The sequence below is a fragment of the Brachypodium distachyon genome, chromosome 1, assembly GCF_000005505.3.
Source record: "Brachypodium distachyon strain Bd21 chromosome 1, Brachypodium_distachyon_v3.0, whole genome shotgun sequence".
NCBI classification, from domain to species: Eukaryota; Viridiplantae; Streptophyta; class Magnoliopsida; order Poales; family Poaceae; genus Brachypodium; species Brachypodium distachyon.
The window spans coordinates 61,933,437-61,947,602 of NC_016131.3; the positions used below are offsets into that span (position 1 = coordinate 61,933,437).

Genomic DNA, 14,166 nt, shown 5'->3' on the forward strand with positions numbered 1-14,166 from the left:
TGCAAATAGTTATTTTATGAGAAAATTTCATATTTGTCACTGAGAATTTGCTCATATGCCCAAATGCCACCGAAAATTTACTTGTTCCAAATATACCACTCAAATTTTACATGGGGTACAAATATGCTACTGCCGTTAGTTGACCGCTAGTTGACCGTTAAGTCAATTTCATATTGATCGAAATACCCCTAGTCCACAGGTCAGAATAAACAAAAAGAAACAAGAAAACTAAAATACCCTCTCGGTTTCTCCCTCCCTCTCTCTCTCCACAAATTATGACGAGTTTTAGTCTATTAATTTGCTGAATCTATTATGAAATTTGTGATGTTAATTAAAATCAGGGAACTGCTGTTCAAAATTTTCCAATTTTTCATGCTAAAACCATTATTGCTGAAACTTACTCCGAAACGGTATTACGGGCATCTTAAAAGCCTTGAAAAACTAAGTTTTCTAAAATGAGTCATTTGTTGTAAACGGAACATCAACATACTACATAGGAGAAAAATTGTCTTTTCATCTTCTACTTAACGGTCAACTAGCGGTCAACTAATGGTAGTGGTATATTTGTACCCCGTGCAAAATTTGAGTGGTATATTTGGAACAAGAAAATTCTCGGTGGCATTTGAGCATACGGCCAAATTCTCAATGGCAAATATGAAATTCTCTCTTATTTTATAACAAGAACCAGAAAAGAAGACAAGCCAACAAAAAGGAAGAACATAGATCTTGATGCATGCATCGACGGTCAGCAAAATCGACTGAAATTTGAGGCGCATGTGCGCTAGAAAAACAGTAGAACTAATGAAATAATCAACTTAAAACATTGACGCAGCAGATAGAAGCTCAGAACTTGGAATACCCCGCTTCAAAGTTGAAAACCACCCGCATTGAAAACCTTGTTCACACAAACCTCCGCTCCAAGACAAAACGGAAGCAGGCATCTCCCACACCAAAAAGCGAAGCCCTTTCGTCGATCTTCCTTCCACCTCCACACCGATCCCAAAACCCTAGCCGGAGTGGCCAAGGAAGCGGCGGCGGCGGCGATGAGCACCCCTGTCCCGATGGACCGCGCGTCGGAGCGCCTGTGGCGGGAGCGGGGCCAGGACCCGCGGGACCTGGAGGCGCTCGTCGGCCGCATCCTCTCCTACATCCACACAGTCCTCCCGCGCCCGCCCTCCTCCGCCCACGGCCCCGCTCTCCTTGCCGCGCTCCTCCCGCACGACGACCTTGACCGTCTCTCCCTCCTCCCCGACGAGCTCCTCTGCAACGTCGTCTCCCGCCTCCCCGTCGCCGACGCGGCCCGCACCGGCGCGCTCTCCCGCAGCTGGCGCGGGGTCTGGCGCTCCGCGCCGCTCGTCCTCATCGACTCCCACCTCCTGCGCTCCGGCGGAGCCCAAGACGACCCGGGACTGCAGGTGGCGCGGGCGGACGCACGGCGCGTGACATCCGCCGTGTCCCGCATCCTGGCCTCGCACCCGGGCCCCTTCCGCTGCGTCCACCTCACCACAAGCTACATGGAAGAGTTCCGGGGCCTGCTTGCGCGCTGGCTCCAGCTCCTCGCCGTCAAGGGCGTCCAGGAGCTCGTCCTCGCCAACCGCCCGTGGCCGCTCGACCTCGACCTCCCAGCCGCCTTCTTCGGCATGCCCACCCTCACCCGCCTCTACCTCGCCCTCTGGAAGTTCCCTGAAACGGCTGGACTGCCACGCGCTGCCGGCTTCCCCAACCTCCGCGAGCTCGGCCTCTGCACCGTCGTCCTCGAGGCCCGGCACATGGACTTCATCCTCGCCAGGAGCCCCGTGCTGCAGATCCTATGCCTCCAGGGTAACTTGCTCATGGATCGCCTCACCCTCCGTAGCCACAGCCTCCGCTGCGTGCAGATGATCTCAGCCTCCGATCTGGAAATTGGTCTGGAGGACGCCCCCCAGCTCGAGCGTCTCATCATCTGGTCTGCGATGGGATCCATCCGCGAAGGAATCACAGGCTCGTGCAAGAGAATCACGATTGGACATGTCCCCATACTAAGCATAATTGGCTACTTGGAGCCAGAATTGCACACGCTAGTGGTCGGCAACACCATCATCAAGGTTCATCTCTAGTTTTCGTTTGTAAAAGTCCACAAATAATCTATTCCGATGTGTGAATTTGTCTCGAAATTTAAAATTGGGTGCATTTCAGGCTGGGACAAAGGCGATTCCAACAACCATGGTACCAACTGTCAAGATCCTTGGCTTCAAAGTGCGTTTCGGTGTCCGCAAGGAAGCCAAGCTGTTGCCTTGCTTACTCGGATGCTTTCCCAATGTTGAGAGGCTGCATATCGAGGCAAGACACCCTCACTTCATTTGGCAATAATTTGCATATTTGCGCACTAGCATAATCTACGTATATTGCTGTTGATGCTGCATTATCGAACTCTAGCTGAATGTTGCACCGATTTTATCAATTTACAGTCCAAGAAAACTTCTGAGCCCACTGGCAAGCTCAGTGTCAAGTTCTGGGAGGGGTCCGGTGCCATCGAATGTGTCCAGTCACACATTAACTTGTTGATCTTTCGTAACTTCAGAGGGGAGCGGAGCGAGCTTTCCTTCCTCAAGTTCTTCCTGGAGAGGGCACATAAGCTGAAAAGGCTGGTGATTGTGTTTGGCAAAGGAACCTTCACTTCAATGTCCGAGGCCAAGTCCAAGGTGAAACCTCTCTACGACGCAAAATGGGCCAGTAAATGCTGTTCACTGCTACTCTTTGAGTGTTTCTTTGCTGAAGGTCAAGGAGCTGAGTTAGAGAACTTTGAAAGAGGATCTAACTTTTCAGTGAGGGACCCTTTTGCCGTCATCGTCAGAGCTTAGTTTCTAAGTGCTCTGTTGGTGCATCTACATGAAAGACACTGTTTGGGAATTGGGATCACTGGCTTGTGTTTTTTGGAAATCCGGCAGGGTTCTTGGTTCTGTTGGCAGTATTACCTTCAAATGTTTAAGTCAGTAGTACCTTGCAACGGAGAAGTTTTCATGTAGTTCATTTATTTAGCTTTGTCCTGCAGTTGACTATGTGATATGTTTATATATCACAGAATTCTGCTAAATGTGTGGCAGATATTCGTTAGACAGATATTTTAGCTAATCCATGCTTTGTTTACCGTTTATTGCTTGAATATTGTGCCATTCAGCCATTGTGCCTTCAACTCTGAATTTTCTGGTTTCTCTTGGTGCAAAAGGTGACTCTTAAAAGGCTGTTATGAAAACTAGGTTGATTTACTTGGCCAAGCGTGAAGCTTACTCCGTAGCATATATGATAGACTTGCAAGGAAAGGGTTTTGCATGCCATGTGTTATGCTACGACATTTGGTAATGAAGTTCTCATCTTGCACAGTGTATGTAACGCCACTATCCAACGGCCACGGAGTAGTACTGTGCTACCGTAGATAGCCACAGTAGAACCGTAGCTTTTTTTTTGAGGAAACAGTAGAACAGTAGCTGACCCCATAAACATGAATAAGGATGTGTATCGCAAGGTTTCTTTTAAGATACAAGCGCAATCCTATGTACTCCCTCAGTTCAACAAAAGATGTCTCAAGTTTTGTCAAAATTTGGATGTATCTATACATGACTTAGTGTATAGATGCATTCAAATTCAATCAAAGTCGAAACATCTTTTGTTAGACGGAGGAATCATATCCTTTTTTTAAGTTCAATTTTGAATTATTAAGTGGGAGTTCCATAATTCCTAAATCAATTTTTTTTTAAATTTCTAAATCCATCTCGACATCGTGCTTGCACTAACATCGTCCCAGAATGATATCAGAGCCAACAATGGTAAGTTCAAGATTGGATCAAAACACTGTTACATCAGTAAAAAAATTATTTGCATGTTCTTTTTTGAGAGGAATTTGCATGTTTTTTGTAAACAGCAGGCGTCTCAAAAAATCTGTTCAGATGGCTAAGAGGCCGGCGAATGGTAAAGGATTAGCCCGCATTCGTCTATTGCGTGGCCCAAAAAAAAATGCCCACGATCCAAACTTCAAAGGATAGCATGGGCCGGATGTCGTGGTCAGTGTCCACCAAAACAGTAACAGTATTTTTTACGGCCCGGTAATCCGCCGAACTCGAAAGGATCTGTGAGGTACGCCGAGACGTGTCAACTACACTAGCGTGCTCGTTGCGACACCAAACCTCTCTGCTCTGCAAAGACTGCAATTGCCCGATCAGACTGCAATTGCGCACATAGCTGGCCAGCCAGAGCCTGCTGGAACCCTTGCTTGACTTTCTATGGCTCGATCCAGAAAATCCAAGCACGCATCAACGCGACAGCGACCCGAGCTGAGCCGAGGCGCCCCGCCTCATCTCACCTTGCCTCTTTCGTCCTCATCTTGATCGGCCTCTCCGTGAAGGAAGCCAAGACCAAGACTCTCTCTCCTCCCTTCCCGCTGTAATTTAAGCTCCCTTGCCCTGCCCCTCCATTTCTACCCCTAGTTTCATTGCGGTGCTCTTGGACGAACAAGCAGTTTGGTCCTTCCTTGTCGAATCGTGTTCTACTGTTCTCTCTCTACTCCCGTTTCGGCTTCTCAGATTCCTAGGCTGGTAGGTACTCCTTATGGGGAGGGCCGCAGCCGTGGCGGCAGCTATGATGGTGCTCTTGCTGCTCTCTACAGCCTCACATGGAACACGGAGAGGTATTTCAATTCTCTGCTCTGCGTTACCTCAAATGGAACAGGAGAATTTGGTTTCAGATGGAGTCACTAATTTGTCCTGTACCAACCTCTTTGGCAACTAATCTTCTTATCGAGTTTCCTTTAATTAGCAACCGAATCATCATAGCTATTTATGATTTATCGCAGAACCCAGTGTCAAGAACAGTGGCCAGGCACCATTTGTTTTTAACTATACTCTAGCTAAGACAATTGTGGAATATGCTTCAGCTGTAAGTTATTTTCTCCTCTGTTTTCTTACTAGCCTTCTAGGTCGCACATTTTCCTCTCTTTTTCATCACGAATCAACTGCATTTTCTTATGCATTCCCTTTCATTTTGACCCGTTTGTACTTTCTTTTAATCTAGCAAATTTATCCACTTATTTTCCTCGTTTTTAGGTGTATATGACGGATCTAACAGCTCTATATACATGGACATGCTCAAGATGCAATGACTTGGTTCAAGTAAGATATCCAAGACTACAGTGTGTACTGTTAATTCCAGTGTCTTGTATTATCTGCTATAACTTCAGTACATTTCTCACTTGCTTCATCGTGGTTACCTATTTCTCAAAACAGGGGTTTGAGGTTAGATGTATAATTGTTGATGTCCAGAACTGCTTGCAGGTTTCCACTACCTTTGCATGATACAGTTACTAGCACTTTGCCCACCCATTCCATGTATAAGGACTAAAATCTTCTTGTGATTAAACGGTGCGACAGGCATTCATTGGTGTTGATCATAATCTCAATGCTATCGTTGTTGCAATCAGGGGAACTCAAGTGAACAGGTTTTGGGATAATTTGGCACTATATTTACTATTCTTGCTTATCCCTCTCTGTTCACTTCTAAATTTTCCCATTCAGTGTGCAGAACTGGATTAAGGACTTGGTATGGAAGCAGGTTAATTTCAACTATCCAAACATGCCCAATGCAAAGGTTTTTGCCATTCACTTGACACATTTCTAATCTCTTTTTAAGAGTAGGGTATGCTTCGTCTTCTTTTCTGATTGAGATTTGTATTCTGCTTAAAGGTCCACACTGGATTTTACTCCACTTACAATAATACACTTTTACGCCCAGCTATCACAAATGCTGTTCGCAAAGCAAGGAAATTATACGGAGATATCAGCATAATAGTTACAGGGCATTCTATGGGTGGAGCGATGGCTTCTTTTTGTGCACTTGATCTTGCTGTAAGTGATTCTTTATGTTTTTGAAAATAATTATACTGATCTTGCTACAGTTTTCCCATCAAAAATTATGTTTTTTACATAAGGTCCGGTTTTTAATGGACCAGGAATATTATCCGTTCGCCGATTCATAGTTTCTGAATGTTCCCCTCATTTACAGATCAGGCTTGGAAGTGACAATGTTCATCTCATGACTTTTGGGCAACCACGTATTGGCAATGCTGTTTTTGCCTCATACTTTGCCAAATATGTACCCAACACAATTCGAGTGACCCATGAGCATGATATTGTGCCTCATTTGCCCCCTTATTTCTTCTTCCTCCCACACCTGACATACCGCCACTTCCCTAGAGAGGTATGCTATTGCATAAACCTAGGAGTGTACCATTAATACTTTTATCAGAATTCTCTCGGTGTTGTGCTTATTGCTCTTGATTCAAGCAAATGCACTCCGGATAATTTTACGTTCATACCATCGACATAGCATAAATTCAACGAAATACCTGATGCTCCCAAAATGATATAAACATCTCTATATTGAACATCAGTCATCATGCATTACTACTATGAAATGCAGTAATTTGCCATCCTATTTTGTATGTTTGAAGAACCAGACTATGCTATTCGTTTCTTGAATATCTTGCTCTAAACTAAGGTTGGAAACATTTCTTAGTATAAATCTGGAATACATCTTTGAATCACCATCCAATGAACACATTCGAATTTCAGGTATGGGAGCATGACGTTGATGGCAACAAAACCTTTCAAGTCTGCGATGGCAGCGGCGAAGATCCGAACTGTAGCAGGTGGGAGATCGTTCAAAGCCTATCTCCTGCTCCTAAGTAGCAAGTCCTAACACCTGCTCCCCTGCCTCCACATTTGCAGGAGTGTGTTTGCGTTGTTCTTGAGCGCCACAGACCATCTGACCTACATGGGTGTCGAGATAGCAGCAGATGACTGGAGCACCTGCAGAATTGTCATGGCGCAAAGCGTCGAGCGACTCCGGTCGAATCTTGCGGGCAACGCTATCGCGCCAAAGAACCCTGTGGATGTCGTCATTGTAGATCATGCTGTGCAGATTGGTAGAAGCAGTTCCAGCTAGTCATTCTTTGCACATTCAGTCTGGTGCTGTATATAGTGTTTGTTAGAATTTCCACGGTTTCATTCTTTCAGCCAATAGGATAATTTCATTTATTTGTTCTGGCTATGGTGGATATGTGGTTCATTCATGTGTAGCTTGTGAATTTAGAGAGCAGTGCATGTAAATAAATACTGAAGTGTCATAGCGACTGAAGTAGCCTGAAAGACCAATCTGGGTGGTGATGATTTATTTTATTTTTAAAAATTGACTGGAGGAAATGAAATGCTGGACGCCTGGACTGAAGTGCACAGAATCACCGTCGATCTGCTTCCAACTCCACCGGGTGAATTTCAGAAACCCTTGTTCCTCCTCTCTAATCGAATTCTGAATTCTAGAAAATTGGGAATTCTAATCGGATTCCTCGTTCTCTGTTCCTCCTCTAATCGAATTCCTCGTTCTTCTCTCCCAAACACACAAATAGCAACCGATGGCCACCCGGTGGAGTCCGAGAAGAACTGGGGATCGATCCCGGACCTTGTACAAACCCGAATCCCACCCTCAAGTACCTCCGCCCAATCCGTATCTCCGTTCCCTAGAGCCTAGAGCCCAGCATACATATTTGGTCTCTGCGCGATGCCTCACCCCTCGAACCCCTCGGCCTCTCACGCGCGTCGCCGTTCCCGTTCAACCTTCATCGCTGCCTCAGCCCCGGCCAGTCCGCAATTTCGGCCATTAGTTTCTGAGGTATGAGCTTAAACCCCACTGACCGACAGAAATTTTCCATCTAGATCCGCCCCTGGCTAGGTAGATTCTATTCGCTCTGTAGCTAATTCACCATTGTTTGCTTAATTTCATCTTCCTTAGGCAGAGCCATTGGGTGAGATAAAATTTAACTATTGACGTCACTGAATCTCAACCTACTATAACTATGTGCGTACCAATGATATGAGGATATATAGTTCTAAACAAGTAGTAGTGATCTATAATTTCGTATTTAGACCAACAGGATATGCTTTACACACTAGTACTTAAAATGCTATGCCTAGATTGAATAAAAGTTGATATGGAAGCATGGACTAAACACCTATTTTGTGTGTTTCAATGTAGGTCTTAATTCTGAGAACACCTAGTATTTTATTTTCCGTGTTTCAATACAGGTCTTATTTGTGAGAACACATTTTTTTGGGGTTATATTTTGCTACTAGCAAATTTCAATTTTCGATATGTAAATGCAGAACTAATTCACGTGCACGTCATTGTTCTCATCAGAGGAGTTGGAGCAGTGGTACAGAGACAGAGATTAAAGAGTGCTGTCGTGTTTTTCTAAAGCAAACTAAAGTAAGTAGAGATATCCAAAAGTGACTGGAAGAATCAACAAACCTTGCCACATTATCATTGCCTGTTGCTTCTAGCCAAACCACCAAGATATAAGGTCACAGGAAGATGATGAAGCCTTATGGATTTTTGGTGCATAGCACCACCACTATTGCCAATGTTATGTCATCCTTGGTGTTGAGGACGGGTCCTATTCTGTTGATGATAAAGGAAATGTTATCCCGTGTCATAAGTGTTGGCATCTTTCTAAGGCTAAACCACATTGCCAGTTGTTACCTGCCTCACCAAGCTTGCTACCAGACGACGTGCTCATCGAGATCTTTCTCCGTCTACCAGCACACCCAGCTTGCCTGATGCGGACGTCGCTCGTCTGCAAGCAATGGCGCTGCCTCATCCAAGACCGCCAATTCGTTCGCTGCTTTCACACACTCCATCAGAAACTCCCTGTGCTTGGCTTCTTCAGTAACAGCACTCAGATCCCTCGTTTTCTCCCCACTGGGGACCCTCCCAATTGTGTCGCAACGGAAGCTTTCTCCCTACCTGACCCCTGCTGGCGCATCCTTGGCTGCCGCCACAGCCTTGTCCTCCTCGTTAGCTCAGGTTGGACAAAACTCCAAGTGTGGAACCCCATGACTGGCAATCGGCAACATGTACCGGTTAATCCTGATGCAAACAGTCGTTTTGGTGGTGTTCCTCAGAGCAATGCTGCAGTGCTTTGTGCAGCCGGCCACAACAATGGCCATGGTGCCTGCCGCTCTTGCCCCTTCACCATAGTGTGGGTATACACCTGCACTGGCTTTGCATATGTCTCTATATACTCATCAGAGAAAGGCAGCTGGCAAATTGTGGTGTGTTCACCGACACCATCTGAGGTTGATTCAAGGCCTAGCGTCCTTGTCGGGAACATCTTGTACTGGCCGCTTAAATCAAAGTACATCCTTGCATTTGAGCTGGGCACATGTAGATTATACCATATTGAGTGTCCACCAGATACACACAGTATATACAGGCGGAATGTACACATCATGAAGGCAGAGGATGGCGGGCTAGGCCTTGCTGCCTTAACAGAATTCAACTTGTGCCTATGGGCGCACGAGACGGACGCTGATGGTGTTACAGGATGGGTGCTGAAGAGGACCATCCTGTTGGATGCATTCCTAACACTGAAAGTGCCATCTCTGCCATTGACAGATAATCATTTGGCTGTAAGGCCTCCAGCCAGGATATTGGGTCTCGTTGAGGATGATGATTCGGTTTTTATATGGACGAAAATTGGTGTCTTTGCAGTTCAGCTCAAGTCAATGCAGTGCAAGAAGGTTTTGGAAGCTGATGTGTCTGCAACTCTCTTCCCATACACTGGCTTTTATACCACAGGTGCTGATCTCCTGACTGATATTAGTATGGTTTGCCTTCACTTTTTTGTTCTATTCTCTGTTTCATGAACTGCATGCACCTTGCTAAAATTAAGCTGGCGTTAGACTTAGACCCACCTGGTTTTCGTATTTCTGTGGGAGATAAAGCTTCATCATGCCTCGTTATTCTTCTTAGGCGAATTGTAGTTCTCTGCAAATTTTCTGACTAGATGCTAACTAATGCTATCCATTTTCTTATTGCACTGCTTCTCCACCTATTACGTGATTTCTGGTTTCATTCCGATCAGACCTAACTAGGTTTGTTTTCTCCTATGCTGCCGGCAGATGCTGTGGACGGCCACCCATGAGAACATTGGGGCCATGCATGATTGGGGCTGCAGATGAATATCTATATCGCTGAATTCATTTAGTCCAGTACCTAGTACGGTAACGGTGGATAGGCCTAATGGCAGTCCAAATTGTACAGGGGGTGATCATGTGTTGTTGATGTACTACTGTGTACAAGTAAACCTTCTTTCAGTTTAATCATGTACTCTACCTTTTTGGCTCTCTCTTTTTGGTTTATACCCGATCCAACGTCATTTGTTTTTTTAATAATAAATATAAAGTTAGATAGTTTACTCAAAGAATGTTTGTTTTCTTTAACCAATGTCCCAAGCAGTGACTCCTTTTTTCTTCTTCCTGGGAAAAAAAGGTGATCGGTTGACCCCAGGCGTATGTGAAAAATGCAAGCTTACATCACATGAATGACAGATATACCAGACTGTACAACCTCACTTTCTACAAACATGTCAAGCAGCTAAAAAGATAAAGGCCTGGACAGTGTTCAATTGAGAAGAACTTTTTATGAGCACACTGCGTGCTGACCGGTGGCAAGAATTTTTTGATCCTTATGGAAGATGTTCAATTGACAAACGAGAAGGACACTGTAAAGTGGATGATGGTAGGGAGCAAACGCCAGTTCTCACCGAGATCTCTGTATCTCCAGTTGAGATATGGCTTTCTGGACTTTTCATGCTTTGTTTTGTTTCTCTTTCTTTTCATGTCTAAGACTCTGTTCTGTAATGTGACAGTTTTTCTTTAATACGAAATCGATGGGGTTTAAGAAAAGAAACATCACATGAATGACCCGTACGTGCAGTACGCGTGTGCGTGAATTGGTTCCGCCGTGCACTGCTGACTGCTGGCCTGCTGCATGCAAACTCCCGGCATGTCGCCGTCGACCGTCGTCTTGGCAGCCGCACGCCATCAACGTCGCGTCCCCTCCCTTTTGTGGGCGCGCGCGCGTACACACGGTTCGTTCCTAAACTCACATCGTCACCGCTCACCGGCCGGCAAAGCGACGGCTAATAATACCTCGCTCCACAATCCCTTCATTGTAATTTGACTTTTGACTTTTGAACTTGGTAACAGTATTCCTGCAGCCAGGCAGGGAGCCTCTGGTCTACGTACTTGCATCGTTATCGGTATATAGACGGCAAGCTAGCGCGGGGGGCTGCTATTAATCCGGATTACGAATACTTTTCTCGATTCCATGAGATTGACCAGCGGGCGCGCAGTCGATTGCCGCTGACAGGCACGCGCCTTGGGTAGTACTGCTCCGGTCGATCGCTTGGTCTAAACTCATTTGCCCCCGATTTTGCATATTATCCATTTCAGCGCGCGGCAGCCGGCGGAAGTATGTACGAACTTCGACGATTGACATTATCGGCCCAACCAGTGGCCGAGGTAGAAAATACGCATAGGGAGGATCAGAACAGAATAGAAGAGGTGATTTATTGGAGGCTGAAGCATGAAAATAAAATTGCAACTTAATTAAAAAATTCAAATCTTAGTGGGTGCTGCCTCTGCCCCTGGGCCCAACACTGATTTTTTTTTTTCAATACGCGCTCAAGTCTAGGGCGACGCCCTTTGCACCCGTTCTCATCTATTATGTACGTGTACAGAAGAGGTGAACTGGATGACCACTTGTCATTGGCCTGCAGTCTTTTATTTTTTGGCTATTTTCCGTCTTTTCTTCCGTCTCTTCGTTCGACGGAGGCTGCTTCGGCGACGTGTGGCATCCTCACTGATGCGTGGGGCCGTTCCCACCTGCCGGGATTGCAAAGTCACTGATAGTACATCACCGAAGCACCGTCCTCGTTCCACACGCGCAACCGTTGCAGGATCTTTCAAGAGCTCCATGCGTCTACTGCTGCCTCCCATCCATATTACTTGTCGTTTTGTCTAAACTATTACAGTGTCCGTGCGTTGCCACGGCCTCTTAAACATGTGCACACGACAATTCATGTTTATACAAAACATAACAATATAATTGGACATTCATCAAAATGATCTCGGGGCTGATGCTAGCAGCCGCGGCCACGGACATGGCACCCAGTCCACACCGCCCGCCGGCCGTAGCTGGCGTCAGAGCACACGGTGGTGCAGTGCACGAGGAACGGTGGATAGCGCCGATCAGCTCGTCTCTTGCACGATAATCTAATCCGACGCCGACGTGTATCGAGAGCGGTCACTGCAGGGAGGTACTACGCGGGCGGCCCGGGAAGGCAGCGCTGTGGGAATAGGAAAAAGAAGGTTCGATGGAGTGTAAGGAGACACGGAAAATCAAAACATGCACGGAAATTGATGCACCGCGGATGACGACGAAGGAAACCTTCCTGCTTTTATTATTAGGGATATGGATGTACCTACACATTTACAACAAACGAAAGGCGTCTAAATATATGTGTATCTTGACAAATCTGTGACAAATAATATGGACCATAGGAAATAACATAATTACACTATGTTGGAAAATGTGTAGTAAGAATCATTTTGACCATATAAATTCAGGCTTTTCACCAGGAATTGTTTTAATAATATGTATGCCGCTTCACATAAATTGGCAATATTAAATAATTAGATTCATTGACAAAAGCACTTTGGTGCCGAATGTGATTTAGTAACTATCAAAACAATTGCACACTATATACTACTAGCAAAACTCATATTTGGACAATCAAAATATATTATACATTTTGCAACGGAGAGGATAACATACAACGTTCTTATAAACCACTTGCTTGGGCGCAGGAAAATAATGGCCGTTCAAGCCAATGGCCACAAAATGCTCCTAAACCGGATAACTTCGTTACTTATAAGAGCTCCATTTGGAAAGTTTAGAGATATTTTGACAGTCCAGAATTCGCGCTTTCTCCCAACAACTAATCCAAATATATGTGGGTTTTTGTTAAATATATACTTCATCAGTTTTATAATGTAATGCATTGACCTAGAATTACTTCACTAATACATGATGCACATGATGATACAGAATCACAATTATCAGTAAGTACTTTTGAAAATAAATCTGGAGACAAATCGGTTGTTGTGCTCCTTCCTGTGGGAACGAGAATGTGCATAGCATCACCAATGCAATGCGAATCCGAACCGTTGATGGTTACATCGTGGTTCAGACTTAAAATCAGGGCATATGGTTCAATATTATATTGTTGTCTTTGACAACAATATTAATTCATGGGCCATGTTGCAGAAAGAACCAAATCGAACAAAACTTGAAGCTGGGAGTAAGATGATCAAGAAAGTGACGTTGGATGTGTTTTCACGATGACATTCAGGGGCAGACCCAGTAATTTTTTGAATCCTTTCTTTTACCAATAGAAATTATCAGGAAAAAATAGAAAAAAAAATATAAGCAATGTGTATTTGTCCCACCCAATATTCAAAATCTGGGTCCGCTACTGATGACATTGATGGGCGCCACTGGTCAGAAGGATGACATTTGTTTCTAAATACCTTTGGACCTGGCTAGAGGTTATTTTGTTGATTTCATAGGCTCGGTCCTGATGAATCCTTGCTTGCATAAATTCCAGTGAGGACTATATGTGCTCTTTTGAAGGTAGATTTTACCGTGTAACCGGAGTATTACTTTATGTTTTTAGTCTGGCCTTCTTGATACTACATCTTATTTTGAGATGACACTTCATACATCCAAATTGGAGTATCAATGAGTAGAAACTAATCTGAACGCTTAGATGAGAGAAAATGGACGGTCCATTAATTTTTACCATCGCTGCTAGCTGAGTGAAGCAAGAAAATTTATTTTGACTTGCATATTGTTTTCTCTTCCCCGGGATATGTTTGAGGTCTCTCTTTTTTTGTTCTGGTCTTCATGTTGCCGTATATTTGAATGAATAATATATCAGAAATACATACCGTGCGCTGTTAGCGACTTGTACAAATTATTTGGAGCTCTTCCCATGGTCCGAATGGACTGGATTTCCTACGGGTTGTTCATACGTGAGTGCCTTGCATCTCAGCAAAATTGGAGATTCAGAATGTTTGCAAGCTGCATATCTCTTTCGATGGCGAACTGCGCCATCGGTTGCACTTGCGAATTTAAGGAGCGCATTCCTGTACTTCAATAGTCTCAAAATTTATGAGAAGTTTTCTGCCTGGGTTGTTTACCCCTATGAACAATTTCAGATTTATTTGCCTCCAAATG

General features: G+C 44.8%; 3 protein-coding genes across 4 annotated transcripts; all 3 read left to right on the top strand.

Moving 5' to 3' along the window:
* Positions 1–891: 891 nt before the first annotated feature.
* LOC100829361 (F-box/FBD/LRR-repeat protein At1g13570) lies at positions 892–3,172 on the top strand. The gene is made up of 3 exons (XM_003561589.4): positions 892–2,084; positions 2,176–2,319; positions 2,448–3,172. Exons 1-3 carry the CDS (start codon positions 1,044–1,046, stop codon positions 2,838–2,840), a joined length of 1,578 nt encoding a protein of 525 aa, XP_003561637.1. The 5' UTR covers positions 892–1,043; the 3' UTR covers positions 2,841–3,172.
* Positions 3,173–4,186: 1,014 nt separating this feature from the next.
* LOC100837205 (lipase) lies at positions 4,187–7,215 on the top strand. 2 transcript variants are annotated; one of them, XM_003557871.4, is made up of 10 exons: positions 4,192–4,660; positions 4,826–4,908; positions 5,076–5,141; positions 5,256–5,303; positions 5,400–5,467; positions 5,544–5,616; positions 5,712–5,873; positions 6,031–6,225; positions 6,600–6,676; positions 6,756–7,215. In XM_003557871.4, exons 1-10 carry the CDS (start codon positions 4,582–4,584, stop codon positions 6,970–6,972), a joined length of 1,068 nt encoding a protein of 355 aa, XP_003557919.1. In that variant the 5' UTR covers positions 4,192–4,581; the 3' UTR covers positions 6,973–7,215. The 2 variants fall into 2 exon arrangements, with proteins under 2 accessions (XP_024313462.1, XP_003557919.1); XM_024457694.1 differs by lacking the exon at positions 6,031–6,225 and having other exon boundaries at positions 4,187–4,660; positions 6,756–7,181.
* A 164-nt stretch (positions 7,216–7,379) lies between these two features.
* On the top strand, positions 7,380–10,285 carry LOC100829670. Its single transcript, XM_010231854.3, has 3 exons — positions 7,380–7,695; positions 8,187–9,660; positions 9,984–10,285. Exons 2-3 carry the CDS (start codon positions 8,640–8,642, stop codon positions 10,004–10,006), a joined length of 1,044 nt encoding a protein of 347 aa, XP_010230156.2. The 5' UTR covers positions 7,380–7,695; positions 8,187–8,639; the 3' UTR covers positions 10,007–10,285.
* The last annotated feature ends 3,881 nt before the right edge of the window (positions 10,286–14,166 follow it).